Raw genomic sequence first — 18,619 nt, 5'->3', positions numbered from 1 at the left:
GCGGAGCGGGTCCGTGCGCCCCGAGCTCCCGCGCACGCGCAGTGAGCCCCGTCTGCCCGACCTTCAAGGTTCCACCATGTTCTCGCGGGCGAGTGTTGTCGGGCTGTCGGCCTGCGCCCTGCAGCCGCAATGGTATGACTACATCGGGAGGGAAGTGGGGGCTCGGGCTTGCTGCAAGGCAGGAGGATTGGGGCTGCATGCTCATCCCTGGCGGAGGAAGGCCCCAGCTCTTGCACGCCCCGGCCGCTCGGGCCGGGGTGTTGTCTGCAGAGCTGGCAGGTCGCGTGCCAGACCCCGGGCTGCGGTCAAAGGGATCAAGGTCACGGGCTGGTCCCCTGAGACTGGAACGGCCATCCGGGACCTCAGGACCCGGACGGGAGTCGGATTGAGCGTTGGAGCCATCTGGGTTTCGGTCAACTCCGTACTTCCGCTCCATACCCGGGAGTACAGCTTGCAAAGTCTTTAGAAAGGCCCTGAAGGTGAAGGGGAGATCGGACAGAAAGCCTAGGGGACGTTAAGTTGTGAGTTTGTTCTTTGACGCCTTGTGAAACACTGCACTGGGAAGCAGCGTGGCCCTGTAAGGTGTGATGGCTTGCTTGAGCTCTTTGGTCAGGCACTCACTGTGTTTCCATCCGGCTCTTTGCTGGGTACTGGAGAAACGAAAGAACTCAAAATCAGCTCCCTCCTGAACTTGCTGGTCGCCTTGATGCTAAAGGGGCTTAAAAGAATCTGCTGATGAGGAAGAGAAAGACATTGCCATTGTCATCATGCCCTCATGTTGAAGGAAAATCCCTGCAAGGTCATAAAACTGTCCCAAGGTCCCTCGGTAGGAGGAGGCCTTAATAAAGTTACATTTGTTAACCTCCATGTGATAAAGGGATACCATAAGGTTTGGCGACTTTAAATACTAATTTTCTGTGCAAAATAACATAAAATAAAATTGTATATTAGAATGCCCAGGGATGGTCAGGTAAAATGTGGCTTATGGGTGATATTGTATAATAACATGAACTACCTTGAAACTACAGGCTAGGAGAACTGGTGCTAAGGAGATTATTAATGTGGACAGAGTTTTAACGGTTCCTTGTTTTTATGGAATGGAGGATTGTTAAGGTGCTCCAGCATTGAACTAGGGTTTAGGGAACTGCCAAGAACTAGTTGAAATAGTTCTTTCATTAAGCAAAGAATTTATAGCAATATGCTAAGACTCAAAAGTAGTGAGGAAATTAAATACGAATGAACTGTGTACACAAAGAATGTTGGCTAGATGGAGGTGGTGCACGCCTTTGATCCCAAGCAGGCAGGTGGATCTCAGAGGCAGGTGGATCTCTCTGAGTTCTAGGCCAACCTAGTCTACAAAGAGAGTTCCAGAGAATCGTGTGTGTGTGTGTGTGTGTGTGTGTGTGTGTGTGTGTGTGTGTGTTGGGGTGTTGTTAGATTAACCTTGGAAGTCAGGTTGGGTTACTTATATGGAAGTCAGTAGCAGCTGAATTCTCAGTTGTGTCTCTGTCAGTCAGTAGACATTCGTGGAGTTCCTGCCCTGCACCAGTCAGCACCGCTTAGGTGTTAAGATGTGAAGGGTCTTTGAGCTTCTGGGAAAGTTGTTGGCATCCAGTGGTGCTCAGCAAACATCAGCTTTTCCAGTATTTGTAATGTGTAAAATGTGTAAAATGACTATTCTTTTGTCAGGTGTAGTGAGGCCATTGTCAGAATTTGATTTTTTTTTTTTTTTCCAAGACAGGGTTTCTCTGTGTAGCCTTGGCTGTCCTCTGGTCACTCTGTAGACCAGGCTGGCCTCAAACTCAGAAATCCGCCTGCCTTTGCCTCCCAAGTGCTGGGATTAAAGGCATGCACCACCACCACCCTGAATTTTTCTTGAGCTAATGCTTGGTGTTTTCCTTAATTTTATACTATGTAGCATTACACACTCCCAGCATTCCTTCCAGACTGCTAATTTATTCATAGTCATCGATCCCGGCTCCTTCCTATACTGACTTGAAGTCTTCAAATAACACTATATGATCAAAGAACATACTGAAACTTACTCATGGTCCACTTGCTTCCCCATCAGCATGCTTGGTATTGCTAGGTTTCTGTCCCAGCCTCCAGAGGATGAGTGGGGACATGGTGCAGTAACTGACCCTTTACCCACTCAGTGCGGATACTTCTCAGTGTGGAGTTTATTAAAGTAAATTATCCCTCAAGGCTCAAAAGGTGGCCCTAGAGATACATGCTTGACATCCTGAATCTGGCTCTAGCTCCCTGGACATAGAATTGAAGGAGAGTGCCAACTCCCAAAAGTTGTCCTTTGATCTCTACCCTTGAGATTCAATACTCCATATTTATATTTTCCCTCATAATATTTTTAAGCAGTCAGGTACCTCATGGCCATTCAGTAATAGAGCTGTAGTATAGACAGTTGTCTTGAGCTAAAGGAAGGAGAACCATAAAAGCACTTGAAAGCTAATGAAGTGATAGTATGCACTGCATGGAGTGTTAGAGGGCATTTCCTTGTCATACTACAGACTTGGAATGGAAAAACGAGCATTGTATCCGTCCAGATATGGTGTGCGATTCAGAGTCGTCCACACATTTTTCAGGATGAGGAGCTTGTATCAGTTCAGTTGAAGCATGTGCCTAAAACCAGACTTCTAACTGTACATCTGGAGCATTGAGGAAAGGAAAAAATAGAAAAAGAAACAAAGCAGCTCAAGTTGGTGTTACCTTTGTTGTGCCATTTCTGGAAGGGATTAATAGAATGGTCATGATGTCTGATGGCTGGTATGCTGAACTAGGTTGTTATATATTCCAACTTTGATCTTTCCTACATTTTTACAATCAAACCTACTATTTCCTATATAGTCTGTTTCCTCTTATTTAATTTTCTTTCTCTAAGTACCAGTATCAAACAATGAAAATAAAAAGTTAGACTTTTTTGTTGTTGTTGTTTGGTGTTTGGCTTTTACTTTTTCTACTGCTAGAGACTCACCCCAGGGCCTTGGACATGGCAGGCAAATGCTATACCACAGGGGTGCATACCTTAGTTTATAAGCTAAGAGATTGACTCTTTAAGACAACTGTTTTGGTTATAACCTGTTATTCTTACAATTATAAATGCCTAACAGCAATACTGAGACACAAAGCACACATCATTCTCTAATCTGCATTTGAAAATTATAATTAAGAGAAAAGCACATTTTTCAGTGTAGTTTTAGATTTGTTTGATATTGAACATAAAATATGGAGAGTTCATATCCCTGCCTACCACTCATAGCCATGACCGCCACCCCCATGCTGAATATCATCATGTATTATAGTGGTATGATAGAGTTTGTTAAAGTTCATTCATTCGTTCATTTTGTGAGTTTTATGTGCTTTCAAGTTTGACCTGAGTTTGAACCCCAGAGCTCTGATGGTAGATGGAGAGGTCCAGCTCGTCATGCGTTGTCCTCTTGAAATTGAAATGCACCTTGACGTCTCACGTGGCATGTATACAAGAGTGGGTTTGGTTTGGTTTGGTTTTAAAGAGGTTTAACGGCTGGAGAGATGGTGCAGGGCCTAAGAGTGCTACCTGCTCTTCCCAAGGACCCGGGTTCAATTTCCCAACATGATGACTCACAGCTATGTGTAGCTGCAGTCCCAGAGGCTCTCATGTCCTCTCTTAACCTCTACAAGGGTTGCACAGACATGACACATAGACAGCTTACAGGCAAAACTCTTTGAAGAGGTTTATATTTTGTGTATAAGTCTATTATCAAGAGATATTTTGCAAAGATTTTAGTTTTATAAAATCCAACCTCATTTTTTTTTCTACTATGGCGTTTGTCCTCCAGAAGCTTGAGGTCTGTGATCACTTGGTTATAGAAGTAGATGATTGTTTAGATGGATGTGTGTATGTGGAGGTCTGAATGCTCAGCTCCTTGTCCACTAACCAGCCTTAATTACTGTCACTTTCTAAGTCTCCAGGCAGAGCTTCTGCTCATCTCTTCTTCATTATTACTCACGACTGTAGATCATGTGAATTCCCATATAAACTTTAACATAGCTTATTCATGTAGCTTTTGGTTGGAATTGTGTTGAATTGCGTATCAGGTTGAAGAGAATTGGTTTTGGCAGTGTTGTTTTTGTAGCTGTGCATCTTCATTTAGCTGTGAAGTCTTCAGTCATGGAATCGTCACTTATTTAAAAATTTAATTTCATTCCTCAATATTTTGGCTTCATGCAGGCCTTATATGCATACCTACTTCCATTTTTGATGCTCTTATATTGAAAAATATACATGAAATTTATTTCTTAACTTCTTGTCTTCTTAACTTCATACTGGTACTGTTTGTACTGGTATGATTGACCATCCTTTTTTGTGACTTTACAACTGAAGATTGAGCTTATTATTTCATTTCATATATGGGACTTGAACACCAAGGGTTTAGTATCCAAAAAGGGTCTTGAAACTAACCCGGTGGTTGCTGAGGGTATATATAAGAGCAGTTAACTTTTATACATTAACCTCCTATCTGCAACCTTGCTAAAATTACTATTTCTAATGTATGTGCATGGTGTGTACTAACTATATCTTAGGGCTGAGGCTGGAGGAGGACAACAGGCATCCCGGCTGCCTTAAAACAGTTCTTTCACTGAACCTGGAGCTAGGCTGGTGGCCAGCAAGCCCTACTGATCCTCCTGTTAACAGTACCCCCATCTGGTCTGTTATGGACGTATTAGGGATTCGAACTCAGGTTCTCATGTTGTTACTGCATGCATATATGTATTTGTATGTGTGCAGACCTGAAGGGAAAGGCTTCTCCTACAGAAATGTCACACACACACACACTGCTGCTGGTAAAGGTTTTCCCAATACAAGTGTAACAGCTTGGCTCCTGCAGGAGATTTCCCCAGTGAAAGTGCTACGGCTTTGCTCCAAGAGGTATCCTGGTGGTCAAAAGCCAAGGAATATACAAAAGTTGCACTGCCTGCCCCTAGAGGTGTTGCAGGTGTGGCTGCTGTGTCACATGTGTGTCAGTAGGTGGCTGAGAGGAGAGAGGCTATGTCTATGCTCAGTGTTCTGACCTATGGACATCTGAATGATTTGTAGCCTAACAGTCTTGAGCCCACCAACTAGTGTGGTGCCAGGCAAGCCTGGACAGACTCTAAGGATGGGAAGCAAGCTGGAGACTAGAAGGGCCCTAGACAGGTGGACACTTGGGGGGACCAGTAAAGAGGAGTGAACCTGAAAGGACCACCAGACTAGGGTCATGGGGCCTGGAAAGAGAGCTAGCGCCTTAGATGAACACCAGCCTGGCCTGGTCCATACCATGCTCAAGATGACTCCTGCCTGGCACCCTAATGCACGAGCAGAGCAGAGAACTCATGAGATCACTCCTAAAAAGACCCCAGTCACTCAAGAGACCCAGGGAGCCACTAAGATGAGCAAGTAAGAGATGGAGAAATGGAAGAGAAAGAGAAACAAAAGGATGAAGGTACAATGAAGAGAGGGAGACTTGGAGACTGAAGGTTGTTAGGAATGGCCTGATGGGAATCGCTGGCGATTCTACCTGGGACCATGACGGGGTTCTGGCCTGTGCTGACATGCACCCAGACGTGTCCTTGAACTAGCAGGTGTCTGTTACCACCAAGGCCGGATGGATGTTCTTGGTCTGGGCTGCCACTGGAGACATGTTGATTTCTGAGGGCTGTATAGAACTGACCCCACCCCTCGCTTGGGCATAGAGGGAGAGCTGACACTGCCCATAGCCAGCTGAAGTACTGAGGGTTTCTGGTTTGCTTTGGTGACCCGAGGATGAGAGCATGAAAGAGTGGCCCTACCACTCATCTCCCTGTGGTGGCATGGATGAACAATACCTCACCCTTCTCCACCTACAGGCAGGAGACCTGGCCTGGGGTCATGAGAGTAGGAGAGCCAGCCCTGCCTCTTGTCTGCCATGTGGTAGTGTCCCCCACCCTTGCCCCTTGCTACTATGGTGGGAGAGCTAGCCCTGGGGCCATGAAAGCAGGAGAGCTAGTCCTACCTCGCCATCTGCTACAGCACAGGAGAACAGGCCCTGTACCTTGCCTAGGTTGACTACTAGAGCTAGTCATGGATGTGGGGGTTGCTTCTTGTCTGCTGGGAGGAAGCACAGACATGGGAGAGGCACCCTCCTCTGATTCCTCATCATCTATGGCAGATGGGAAAGCTGGCCCCAGGATTATGAGAGTGGGAGAGCTGGCTCTGGTTGCAGTGGTTGTGGTGAGCCAGCCCCAAGGACACTAGAGCATGATGGGCTGACCATCTTTGATTCCTCTCAGGCCCACATGCATGGCTTTCAGGTGTCTGCCTCAACATCTACCCCATCAATGAACTTACTGGAATTCGTGAAGGGGCAGTCCTATTGATCTAAAACTACAGGATCTCTATAACGCAGGACAACAACTGGAAATCCAAGAGGAATCCCAGTGAGGTTCTAGTATTGATAAGAGGAGCAGAAGCTAGAGGCCTCATACTAGACCATGAGTCACTGCAGTGAACATTTGCAAGCAAAGAGTAGACAAAAGGGTTGACTGTAACGATACATTATAGCTTCCATTTCTGTTTGGGGAGTTGGTGGGAAGGTAAGAGACGAGGGGGAAATGAGTGAAATTGGGGCATATGATGTGACGTTCACAAAGAACTAGTAAAAAGTTTAAAAAATCTTTTTTAAAAAGACACCACATAACAAACCTCACACAAGAGATTTACTGGAAGGGAAAAACCCAGGAGAGTGGCTGCCTCTGCTTGGGCAAGGAGCAACAGCTGAATAGAAGGCGGGCTTTATAGGGTTTCGGGGTGGGGGGTAGGGCGAGCAGGGGGGGGGGCTTTCCAGGATGAGGATTGGTGCAATACTGTTTCCTGGCCCTGGGCTTGGGCTGGAGTCAAGTCAAGGTCTGGGTGATTTTTCCCTGGCCCCTTTACCCTACAATATATACATACATATTCCTAAATATAACTTATTGAGTTTCTATACTGTTGTTTGTATGTATGTTTTCAGGGCTGACCATTTGGCACTGGATAACCAGTTGCTGGGTTCTTCCCTGGGCTGCCTCTTGGGCTCCCAAGTCTACTCAGTTAGTTGCCTGTAGTTCTTTGTGTAGAGTTGCAGCCTCATGGGTCAGGTCCTTATTCTTACATAGCACTTTCTCCTATCCCTGAGCCATTCTCTGACCACAGAGGTTTTTGTTCTTGTTTTTTTGTTTTTCTCTCACTCCAGATTCTTTGGGAATTTCTAAATGGGTTTTTCTTTTCTGTTCTTTTCTTAACTTACTGTCTTAGCTGTGACTTAGGCTTAGAGGTACTCCTTAGGTTGCTCTCAGATTTAGAAGAAAGCTTCTTGTTTCTCACCATAAAGTTAGAGGTTTTGCTTAAGGAAGTTTTCTGCCCTGGTTTTCTGAGGCTTTGTTGTGAATTAGTGTTAGATTCTGCATCTGGTAGTGTTTTCTCTTTGGCCTGTTAGTATGATGGGCCTATATTATTTTAAATACTAAACAAGCATTACGTAGCTGAAATAGCCCTACCTGGTCAGTGTAGAGTTTTTAAAACATTTTTGTGCCTGAGTCCATGAGAGGTGTTACTGTCTGTGTCTTTATTTGCATTTATGTAGTTCCATTGTTAGGTTAATATTTTCTTTGTAAAATTGGAAAGCTTTCCTCGACTTTTACTTGCAGTTAGTGGATGTGCTTTCCTTTAGTGGGTTTTACTTTTTCGAATCAACTACGATCTCTCCTGGTTCTCTAACTTGTGCCTACACTTTCAGAACCACTCGTTTACACGAGACATTCCCAGTTAGCCCTAGTCTTTCTAACTATGTCTTACTCAAAAATCAGCTCCTCCACAGAGCTTACCTTTTCTTCTAGAGTCTACTTAAATCCTTACATAGAGCCCCTGGTTCTCTTTCCTCTAAGAATGTGTTGATGGGTAGTCTCCTATTTACTTTGCTACACCACATGCCAGAGTCCATCCCATCCAAATTCCCTACAGGGACTGCCATCTGGAATCTAATTTGTGGGGTTATAAACATCTTTTCCTTAACCATCTACTTTCTGAATGTTTTTGATTCTTATTGTATGGCAGGGGATTCATCGCTGGTACTGTAAACCTAGGAATAAGCGTTAGTAGGAAAGCTGCTACTACTGCTTTGCTAAATGGGCGTGGTGTTCCTACCAAACTGCCTCCAAAATACTTACATTTGTGCCTACGGATCAGTGCCGCTGCCAGCTATGGTCAGAGTTAGCAGATTCACACAGCTCGTGAGGGTCCTCAGAAGACATGACTGTAGGATGCTCAGCTCACTCCCTCCAAAGCTCAGGGATAGAAAATGTGTAAGAGCCATTTGGTGAAGTGGAGTATTGTAGAACTCAGTCTCCTAGCGATGTGTGATGTGTGGCTGTGGCATTCATTGAGCCCTTCCCTCCATTCATCATGGAGGAGAGAAGAGTCCCTCCCTCCCTGGGTGAGACTTTATTGGCAGTTAACTGTTGCCAGATGGGAGGAGCTCATAGGCCCCGCCCCTTCCTGAGGCTCTGAGGCAGTTAAGGGTTGCTGAGGGAGGAAGAGACATTTTTTTCAGTGGTGCGGGCACTGGTAACTTGCTCTTACTTTTCTAAATAGCCCATTATTCCTGCTCTGGTAAGGAACCCTAATTAAACTCATTGGTTCACCAGAAAAGGGGCCGGGGGTAGGGGATAGGAAAAAAGATGGAGTAGAAGGAACATTGATTGGGAAGAGGAAGTGGGAGAGAGGAACGAAAGGATGATGGGATTTATGGTGATGTGAATGTCATAATGAAACCTGTTACTGTGTATAATACAAGCGCCAAAAAGTCAAGTTTGGAACAAATTCTACCAGACATGTAGGTTAGGGTGGGGGTCCCTGTAGTGTATAGCTTTGCATTGTGGTTCTCTGCCCACTCCTATAATGGTAGAAGCCGTCATATTTTTCCTAATACCTAATTTAAAAGAAAGAAAAACCTTTAATGGAAACAAGGCTTTATTTAGAGTGGCAGGAGCACCTCAAGCTGTAGCAGTTGGAACGCTGAGGGTCTGGAGCTCGCTCTTTAAACTTGTTATTGGACGGGAAGTGGATTCTGTGCATCTGTGCATTTTGATGCACCTTATCTTCATCTTCCTTATTCACTGCTCATCACCTCTCTTGATCCAAGTCACCCCCATTGTTTTCATGCTGTGTGTGTGTGTGCCTGCACATATATATGCATAACTCTTAGGCCGTCTATAAGAAAAATTATTTAAGATATTAAACATTTAATATTCCCACACTGGGAGGGTCTGTGCCTTCAATTCCCCATGACTATATTTTACTGCTCCCTAAAAAGACCTTGTCCTTCAGAAGTGTATTCTGAAGATGCACTTGGATCCTCTCTGCACAAACTAGCCCATCAGTTATTTCTTAGCATATCTTTGACTCCTGATATTAGCAGCATGTATTAATCCAAACATTGAAATGTTTTGTTTGGTTTTCTTTTTGGTTTTTCAAGACAAGGTTTCTCTGTGTAGCCCTGACTGTTCTGGAACTTGCTTTGTAGACCAGGTTGGTTCCCAACTCAGGTAGATCGACCTACCTGCCTCTGCTTCCTGAGTGCTGGGATTAAAGTCATGTTCTACCATGCTCAGAAGTAATGGTTAATAACATGCATCTTTCTTCCTAGAATTAAGACCTCAGGTTATGGGACATTTCCTTTAAGTCTCATCATTCTTCATTTTTCTGTATTATCAACATAATTTTAAAGATGACAAATATTTGATTACATTTTCTGCAAATTGAGGTTTTGTGAATCTTGTCTGAAATAATGTTTGGAGGACATGGTTTGTTCACTAGCCCCAAATGTAAAAGCTTTAGGAAATGTCTGTTGATATGAAAAAGTTGTCCTCTGATCTCCAAGTTAAAATAAATACTTGGGGTCACTCCAGTGTGATAGACTTGAGTGTAATTTTTGTTGTTGGTTTTGTGGTGTTTTGTTTTTAAGACAGGCTCTCACTATATAGCTCTTGCTGTCCTGGATGGAACTCAGTCTATCAACCAGGCTGACCTCGAACTTGCAGAGATCCACCCGTGTCTGTCTCCCAGCACTGGCATTAAAGGCATGGGCCACTGTGCCTGGCTTGGCTTGAGTATTCTTTTTAATTGCATCATAGGAGAGGGGTTGAATATCAGCCCTGAAAAAGTGTAATTAGCCTAACAAGGGAAAGATTTTACTGCCTTGGAAGTAAAGTAAGCAGAGGTGTGGAAGTAGAAATCCAGTGTTGGAAAGCCATCGTGGAGTCAGTGCTTTAGGGCTTGCTGTTCCTGCTAAAGTGTAAATATGCAAACATTTCTATTCACAGACACTCAGAGTCCTGTACGTGCTAGTGTGCCTATGTAGTGTATTAAAGTAAGCATTAACTGATGATGCTTGTGTAGCGAAGCTACTACAGAACTAAAGAACTCAAGTATTTTTTTAAATTCTTTATCCTCAGGATCCAAGTTCGAAACATGGCCACTCTGAAAGATAGTAAGTATATTGTCTCTCTCAATATGCGAGTTATGACAAACTAAAGTTTGACAAATAGAAATAAATTTTTAAAGTATGTTAGTTGGGCAGGCAACATAGTGTAGCAGATAAGGGTTCGAGCCACAAAGCTTAAGGAAGGACCTCATTGGAAAGAGCCAGCTCCTGCAAGTTGTCCTCTGATCTCCATATGCACACTGTGGTACTCGTCCACACGTGCACTCATGCAAAATAACAGTCTGTATGATATGTGTGAATATATACATACTTATACACATATGCATATATGCCTTGATAGTGTCTTTTTAAGAGTTGACAAATTAGTTTACATTGTGTATATTGGGTTTTTTTGTTGTTGTTTTTGAAAGGCCATATGAGATGACATAGAACAACGTTGGTCTTTATTGTCTGCACAATAATGTAACTAGTATATCTATACGATTTCAGTGTTTGTATTAAAACGACTAAAAATAATGGTATGAGGTAAGTAGGTAAGGCCCTTGTTGTCTAATTCAATATCATACATATATGTAATGATCATTCCATGTCCTAAGTAACCAGTTTTGCTTCTTGATCGCTACTGACTAGTTTGTGCACTTAGATTAGATAAGAGCCAGCTGCTTGCTGATGAAGGCCAAGTGCTAATTATTCTGCTAGGCACTTTAAGTCGAACCTTTGAATTAATGGATGATGATGTAATGGTGCCTCCTTTGTCTAACATGACATTTCAATATTTTAGTTACCAGGAGACTGAAGTCCATCAAAAACATCCAGAAAATTACCAAGTCTATGAAGATGGTGGCAGCTGCAAAGTATGCCCGGGCTGAGCGGGAGCTGAAGCCAGCTCGAGTGTATGGAACAGGTTCCTTGGGTAAGTTAGGGAGAGTTCGCCTGCCACGCAGAGGTGATATGCCCACAGTAGTCTGTGCTGGGTAGTTTTGTCTACTTTCAAGAGAGACACTTGGGAAGAAGGAATCCCAACTAAGGATTGCCCCCTTGAGGTTGGCCTGTAGGCGTGTGTGTGTGACATCTTCTTGACTGCTAAGTAGGCTGGGCCATCCCTGTGCAGGCAGACCTGAGCTGTAGATAAAGTGAGCAGAGAAAGCCAGTAAGCAATGATCCTCCATGACTTCTATTTTAGTTCTTGCCTCCAGGTCCCTGCCATGGCTTCCTGTGTTGTGTTTTATAAAATGATGGCAGTGTTGGTGTAGTGGAAAGGAGTGTCTTGGCAGGCTCATGCAGAGGCATCCCTCTGACGAATCAAGCCATGAGACAGACATAAAGTTTACTGGTAAGAAGGGAAGGGGGGATGAGAAAGAGAAAGAGAGAGAATAGAATAGAATAGATGGAGAGAGCAGATTCTTAGAAGCTACATGGCTGTTGAACTGTTGCTTGAAAGTGTAAAATAAAACCTTTCCTCAAGTTGGTTAGTTCCTGTTGTATCAACAGAAACCAACTAGGATCCCTGGCATAGTGGCAAGCCTGCCCAGCGCACTCTACATGTACTCATGCTTTCCTGTAGGTGAATTTATATGCATGTGTCATTTCTGCACACCAGAATCTGGGGACATGTTCATATGTGTGAACAGAGTAAAGCCTATGTACTAGCACTGTCTATGACTGTTACCGTGAAATAACCTAAAACCTTTCCTGAGTTATTACACTGACAGAATGGGAAATGGCATTCATCCTGTTCATAACTGGGTGCTGTATAGGGTAGCAGAGTGGAGACAGTGAGTGGGAAAGCACACCAGTCAAGGACTCAATTTTAAATAATCTGTTCTTGATTGCTTTTCCTGCAGAGAAAAGTGGCAGGAACTTAGATTTTGTGTTTAGATGATTTTGTATTGATTTGATGGTCTTAGAGATGAGCATAATGAGGTAGGAAACTTCCCCATCTTAACTGCAATTACATTATCCAGGTTCTTGCAGTATCTTGCTATCTTACATGGAGTAAGATGTGTCCCCTGGGCCCCTCAGAATCCTTAACTTGCTGTGCAAACTGTGTGATGCAGATGAACAGGAAGGAGATCCTAGCAGTTAAGATAGATGGTGCCCATTGCTCAGCCCTTCACAGCCTTCCAGCTGGTGCCTTGCTTCTGCTCTTGTGTTCACTCACCCCAGGTTACAGGGATTCCCTGTGAGTGATGTCATTTTTTTGTCTCCTGCAAATCCATTAAAATTAGAGTGCAGGAGTCAATGGCCCTCAAGCCTCTCTATTCCTGTTTCACCTCCATGCCCACACTGCTGCTGATCCTTTCCTTAGTTTTTATGCAGGTCTCCACAGTCCCCTGCTCTGCAGGCCTCTCAAGCCATCTTTCAATCCCACCCTGGTATCTTTCCATGTCACTTCCTATACTTTATTCCTCGAGTCATTATGATAGGGTTCTCAGTTTTTTCATCTTGAAGGAAAGAACTCAATGAAGAGACAGAAAATATAGACAATAGTTTATTTAGCAAAGCACACTGTCCCGAGACTGGAGTGGGCCGCCCATGAGGGCGGTAGAACAGTGGCTTTTCCATTGTGGAGTTTGAAGAAATGTTTTTGAGGTAGGCAGCATATTTCAGAGGTAAGAGCCAAGATGGAGTTATTAAAGGAAAGTAAACTCTGAAGGAGCTGGGGGTGGGTGGGTTCCAAGACTGAAATATCCTTCTCTCAGAAGGGGTCTCAGAGCCCCTAGAACTGGAATTAGATAGTTGTGAGCTGCCTGATGCCATGGGGTCTGGGAACCAAACTCAGGTCCTCTGCAAGAGCAATGGGTACTCTTTACTGTTGAGCCATCTTTCCAGCCTATGCTTCAGGTTTTGATGTGGCAAGAACAGTTTGTCCAATCGCAAGGTCATTTAGGTATAAAGGGCATTCTGACAGTCACAAGACAGACCCAAGAAGATTCAATTATGAGCTGTTTGATGACCTTGTGTCTAACTGCTATGAGATTGCTCAGGGTCCACATTTCTTCGCATGACTAGCTGGTAACTTATGAGCTGAGGCATTATCATGAAAGCTGGATCAAGATTTGATAGTAGTATCTTGGACTATACAATCAGGGTTTGCTGTCTTCAGGACTCTGCTCAGTACTTCACTATTCAGGCTGTGATGTGGATATAGATACTTTCTGTGTGTGAAGCCAGAGGAGGAGAGCAGGTGTCGTCTTCAGCCACATTTCTACCTTGTTTCTTGAGACAGGCGCTTTCAGTGAAGCTGGAACTGACAGTTTTGACGAGGCTGGCTGGCCAGAGAGCCCAGGGCTGGGTAGAGGGATGCATCCATTTGTCGGCGTCCCACCACTGTAGTACAGACGCACGAACATTTTTGCTGTAGTCCTTAAGCTTACGTCCTCCTGGCTGTGGAACAAGCAGTTAACAACTGTGCCATCTCCTCCCCTGTCCTGTGGGGGTGGAGTTCTTTTTAACCTAACCATTATAACTTGACTTGTTGTGTCCTTGTTTGTTTTATTATTTGAATGACTGTGCTAGAATAGAAACATCTTTCCTGTAGGCCCAACACCCTGGACAATAAACACTTCCTAAACAGAAGAGAAGGAAAGTAAGAAAGATGGAGAGACTGGAGAGGTGGCTCAGTGGCAAGAACTCTTGCTCTTCCAGAAGACCCATTAGCCCCTTCTGGTTTCTGAGGCCACCCTCACACATAATACATGTACATAACATACAGCACATAAATACAAAAAAAAAAAAAAAAAAAAAAAAAAAAAAAAAAAAAAAAAAAAAAAAAAAAAAAAAAGGCAAGGACTGCCAGCAGATTCAGAAGCATTAACTTCAACTAAAATTTCATTCTTTTCCAAATTGAAGCTCCCATGATTGTGTATATAGTAGCATGCATATGCATTGCCTTTTGGGACAAGTTCTCTTGCATCTCCATATCTTCTTTAGCATACACTTCATCATGCCAAAGGACATTTTACATGAAGAAAAACTAGAGTACAGACCTCAGATGAAATGGCTTCTTATTTTTAAGTACTTTATTTACAGCTAGCGAGCTGCTTTCAGCCAGTGAAGGCTTGGACAGCTAACTTGCATAAAATGTGTGCTATACTGGGCATTGACTACTCTGTACAGTAGAACCCCGGGGCTATACTCATGAGCATTTGAGCGACACCTTTGGCTCCCTAAAGTTTGAATACTTCTTTCCTAGTTTGCTCAATCAGAAATTGAAACTAAACTAATGTCCAGAAAGTTCTTTTCAAATCTGTAGCTTATTTGTATGACAAGGGGAGTCACTTACTTGGTTACCTTTCTTGCTGATAAGGAATCCTTCCTCCATGTCTCTAACCACAAAATTCTTCACTTACTGTGGGAGAGATTGCCCGAGAGAACTGATGGGTTTCTGTAATGGAGCAATCAGGACAGAAGCTCTTGGCAGCTTCTGAAGTATTTAAGCTGAAGAGTCCTACTGCCAGACGTACCAGGCACTCAATGGACATTCATTTAAATATTTCAAAATTGGGGCAGGAGTTTACGCTGTGCAGTAGTAAATCTAAAAGAGCTGAATGTATTTTCCATACTCCCTAGACTTCGTAGTTTCATGTTCTTTCAGCTTGGGGGAGGGGACACGTGGGCATAAAAATGTGAGAGTCCTGCTCTATAATGAAAACAGAAATGGTTTTCTTAAGGTGAGTGCATATAGTGGCTGTGAAAATGTGGAGTCCTGGCAGCAGCCAGCTATTGAAAGCCACCCTTGGGTCTGATGGCTCTTCAGCCCCCCAACTTCTTGTTTTCTGTCACAGGTAATTCATTTTGTAAGATTTGGGTATCTTTAATCCAACTTAATGTTCTTCTTTGCCTCTATCTCTTAGAAAACCAGACCAAGAAAGTTGGTAAAATAATGCCAAAAATAAATTCACACCCATAACTTCAGTATCAACAAATTTTTTTTATATAACACAGGAGCTCAATAATGTGCCTCAGTCAATACTTGCTTATGTTTTTAGCTATGTGCTGGGAATTTACATTGTATGGAAATCTGCTATCTAGCTAAGCAGGTACTTTTGTATTCTATTCTCCTTTTGGTTGTATCTAGGCATTTTAGTCAGTATTTAAAAAACAAAACAAAAAAACTGTCTACCAGTGTATCCTTAGGAACCTTTGTGGTGTTCTTCCTGGTTGTAATAGGGTAAATACATAAAGCCCCTGATTATACTCATCAGGAGCCACCTAAGAGACATGCAAAGTGGAAACTAACTCATTCCCTTTTAAATTAGAGACTACCACTACTACATTTACTATAATTTTCTTTCAATGCTTTTCCCATTTTGTTTTCTAGCTCTGTATGAGAAGGCTGATATTAAGGGACCCGAGGACAAGAAGAAGCACCTCATTATTGGTGTGTCCTCAGATAGAGGGCTTTGTGGTGCTATTCATTCCTCAGTGGCTAAACAGATGAAGAATGAAGTGGCTGCCCTCACAGCAGCTGGGAAAGAAGTTATGATTGTAGGAGTTGGTGAAAAAATCAAGGGCATACTTTATAGGTAAATGAGACATGTGTTCCATGTTCAGAAGAGTGGAAGCATGAATGAATGGAAGACTCTGATAGAGAACAGGTTTTCGTGATATATTGGAAATTATATATATATATATATATATATATATATATATATATATATATATGTATATATATTATGTGTATTGCTTTTTACAATGTGTGGTGTGTGTGTGCATGTTTGTACACTTCTTCAATACCAGGAGTGGAATACAATGAAGATCACCAGAGCTACTGGCATTAAGCTAAAGAAGAAATCCTTATGGTTGTCACAGCCTAGAAATACTAGAAAGGAACATTAGTCCATTAAGATTGAACAGAGGGGATGTAAGATAGATAGCCTGACTTGGAGTTCTTAGTTTTTTTCAGGTGCCTTTAAAGGAATAGTCATGATTGTACAACAACTTAACTCAAAGCAACCCACCACCTACATCCCTACAAAAACCTGGCCTATGATAACATTTTTCATTTGCTATTTTCTTACAACACAATATCTCATTAACCTATTTTATGTGATCTCCAGGACTCACTCTGATCAGTTTTTGGTGTCATTCAAAGATGTGGGACGGAAGCCTCCTACTTTTGGAGATGCATCAGTCATTGCCCTTGAGTTATTAAATTCTGGATATGAATTTGATGAAGGCTCTATCATTTTTAATCAGTTCAAGTAAGAACATTTAGAATTCTGAGCTCTTTGATATGAATGTCTGCTTAGTTTAGAAATTACTTTGCTATTCACATGTGCATCTGTCATTTCAGGTCTGTTATCTCCTATAAGACAGAAGAGAAGCCCATCTTCTCTCTCAATACCATTGCAAGTGCTGGTAAGCCGCTCTCACACGGCAGGTGTGGTGTCAGGGCACCTCTGTACATTGAAGGAAGCCAGTGCTTATTGGGTTGCTGTGTTAGTGTCAGCGTCTGAAGTGGAGTCGCTCTGTAGCCCAGGCTGGCCTTAAATTTTTGTCTTCCTGCCTCAGCCTCCCAGGTGGCTAGGAGTCTAAGTGTACACTAGCTCCCCTGGACTGTGCTGGTTTTCAGATGCACCAGACAGGGACTGGGATGATGTCTCAGTGGTTACGAGCACCTGCTGCCCTTTCACAGGATCTGTTGGTTCCCAGCCCACGTGTCAGCTCACAGCTGCCTTTCATGCCACTTCTAACCCCCTTCTGTGGGCATTAGTCACACACAGTACACCTCCATACATGTATGCAAATACTCATAACACACAAGACAACATAAATGTTAAAACAAGAGAGGCAGCAGCATTGGCTGTGCTTTCCAGGATACCTTAATGAGGCTGATTAACCCAGCTCTGATCTGTCATTTACTGAACAATGTCATTAAGCATGCTCCTGTTTTCAGTGACTAAAAAGCTTTGCTAAAAATTGGCTTGATGCTGTTTGCAAACTCTGCAATCAAATGTTGAAGGTAGAGATTTAAAATGCTCATGTTAACTAATTTTTGTGGCCCATTGAACTCTATCTTGTTATTGGACAGTCATCTTTGCTCAGTAACAACATACCATAGAAGTATCTTCCTCTTGTGTATTCCATTTCATCTGTTGTTTACTTTGGGGGGTTGTGTATAATTGTCCCCCCAACCCACCCCGTTAGACGTGGGTACTTGCAGTTTAGCCCAGACTGGTCTCCAAATGGCACAGTCCTTCATCTGAAGGCTGCTAGCAGAATATTCACTTCCAGGCAGCTAGGACTAGGGTCTTAAAGCCCACACCCACAGTGACACACCTACTCCAACAAGGCCACACCTCCTAATCCTGCTATTCCCTAGCCCCCACAAGCTTGTTCCAACATACGAGTCTATGGGGGCCATATCTAAAAACAGCAAAATAAAAAATGCATTCAGTCCAACTTCTAGAGTCCCCATAGGCTATAGCAGTCTCTAACAATGTTAAAAGTTCAAAGTTCAAGGTCTTTTCTGAGATTCATCCAATCACTTAACTGTCATCCCCAAATCAATACAGGAAACCAGCTGGGCAAACTCCAAACTCTGCATCTTCATGTCTGATGTCAAAGCAGTCTTCAGATCTTCAACAACTTTTTCATCATTGTTGACTGCAACAAACTTCTTTCTCTTGGGCTGGTTCCACTCCCCATTAGCAGCTTTCCTCAACAGATAGCCCATGACTCTGACATCTCTAACATCTTGGGGTCTCCAAGGCAATGTATGGAAGGGCTGGAGTTACTTCTGTAGCTCTGCCCACTGTAGCACTTTAAGCTCAGGTTGATCCATTCTATAGTTGCTGCTGGTTTTTTTGGTTTTTTTTTTTTTTTTTTGGTTTTTCTTTTTCTTTTGTTTTCCAAGACAGGGTTTCTCTGTATATCCCTGGCTGTCCTGGAACTCACTCTGGTAGACCAGGCTGTGTTCAAACTCAGAAATCCGCCTGCCTCTGCCTCCCAAGTGCTGGGATTAAAGGCATGTACCATCACTGCCCGGCATAAGCTATTTCTAATGAATAGGCCTTCATCTATATTCTTCAAGGAAACTCTTGGCTTGTTTTAACAGAGAGCATGAGCATTTATGATGATATTGATGCTGATGTGCTGCAGAATTACCAGGAATACAATCTGGC

At 43.2% G+C, this 18,619-nt stretch overlaps 1 protein-coding gene and 1 non-coding gene across 2 annotated transcripts; both read left to right on the top strand.

Moving 5' to 3' along the window:
- Positions 1-38: 38 nt before the first annotated feature.
- Positions 39-18,617, top strand: LOC116082579 (ATP synthase subunit gamma, mitochondrial-like; the record flags this gene model as incomplete). Its single annotated transcript, XM_031359478.1, has 7 exons — positions 39-132; positions 10,501-10,535; positions 11,272-11,403; positions 15,814-16,018; positions 16,553-16,696; positions 16,789-16,853; positions 18,553-18,617. Coding segments are annotated over exons 1-7 (702 nt in total), but the record flags the coding sequence as incomplete, so codon positions are not given.
- LOC116082908 lies at positions 4,970-5,101 on the top strand. The gene has a single exon (XR_004115523.1). It is a non-coding gene; the product is annotated as a small nucleolar RNA SNORA17 (small nucleolar RNA).
- Positions 18,618-18,619: the final 2 nt, after the last annotated feature.

Source organism: Mastomys coucha, unplaced genomic scaffold, assembly GCF_008632895.1.
Source record: "Mastomys coucha isolate ucsf_1 unplaced genomic scaffold, UCSF_Mcou_1 pScaffold7, whole genome shotgun sequence".
NCBI classification, from domain to species: domain Eukaryota; kingdom Metazoa; phylum Chordata; class Mammalia; order Rodentia; family Muridae; genus Mastomys; species Mastomys coucha.
Note: the sequence above shows the minus strand (reverse complement) of the source record. Positions and strands in the feature narration are given on the sequence as shown.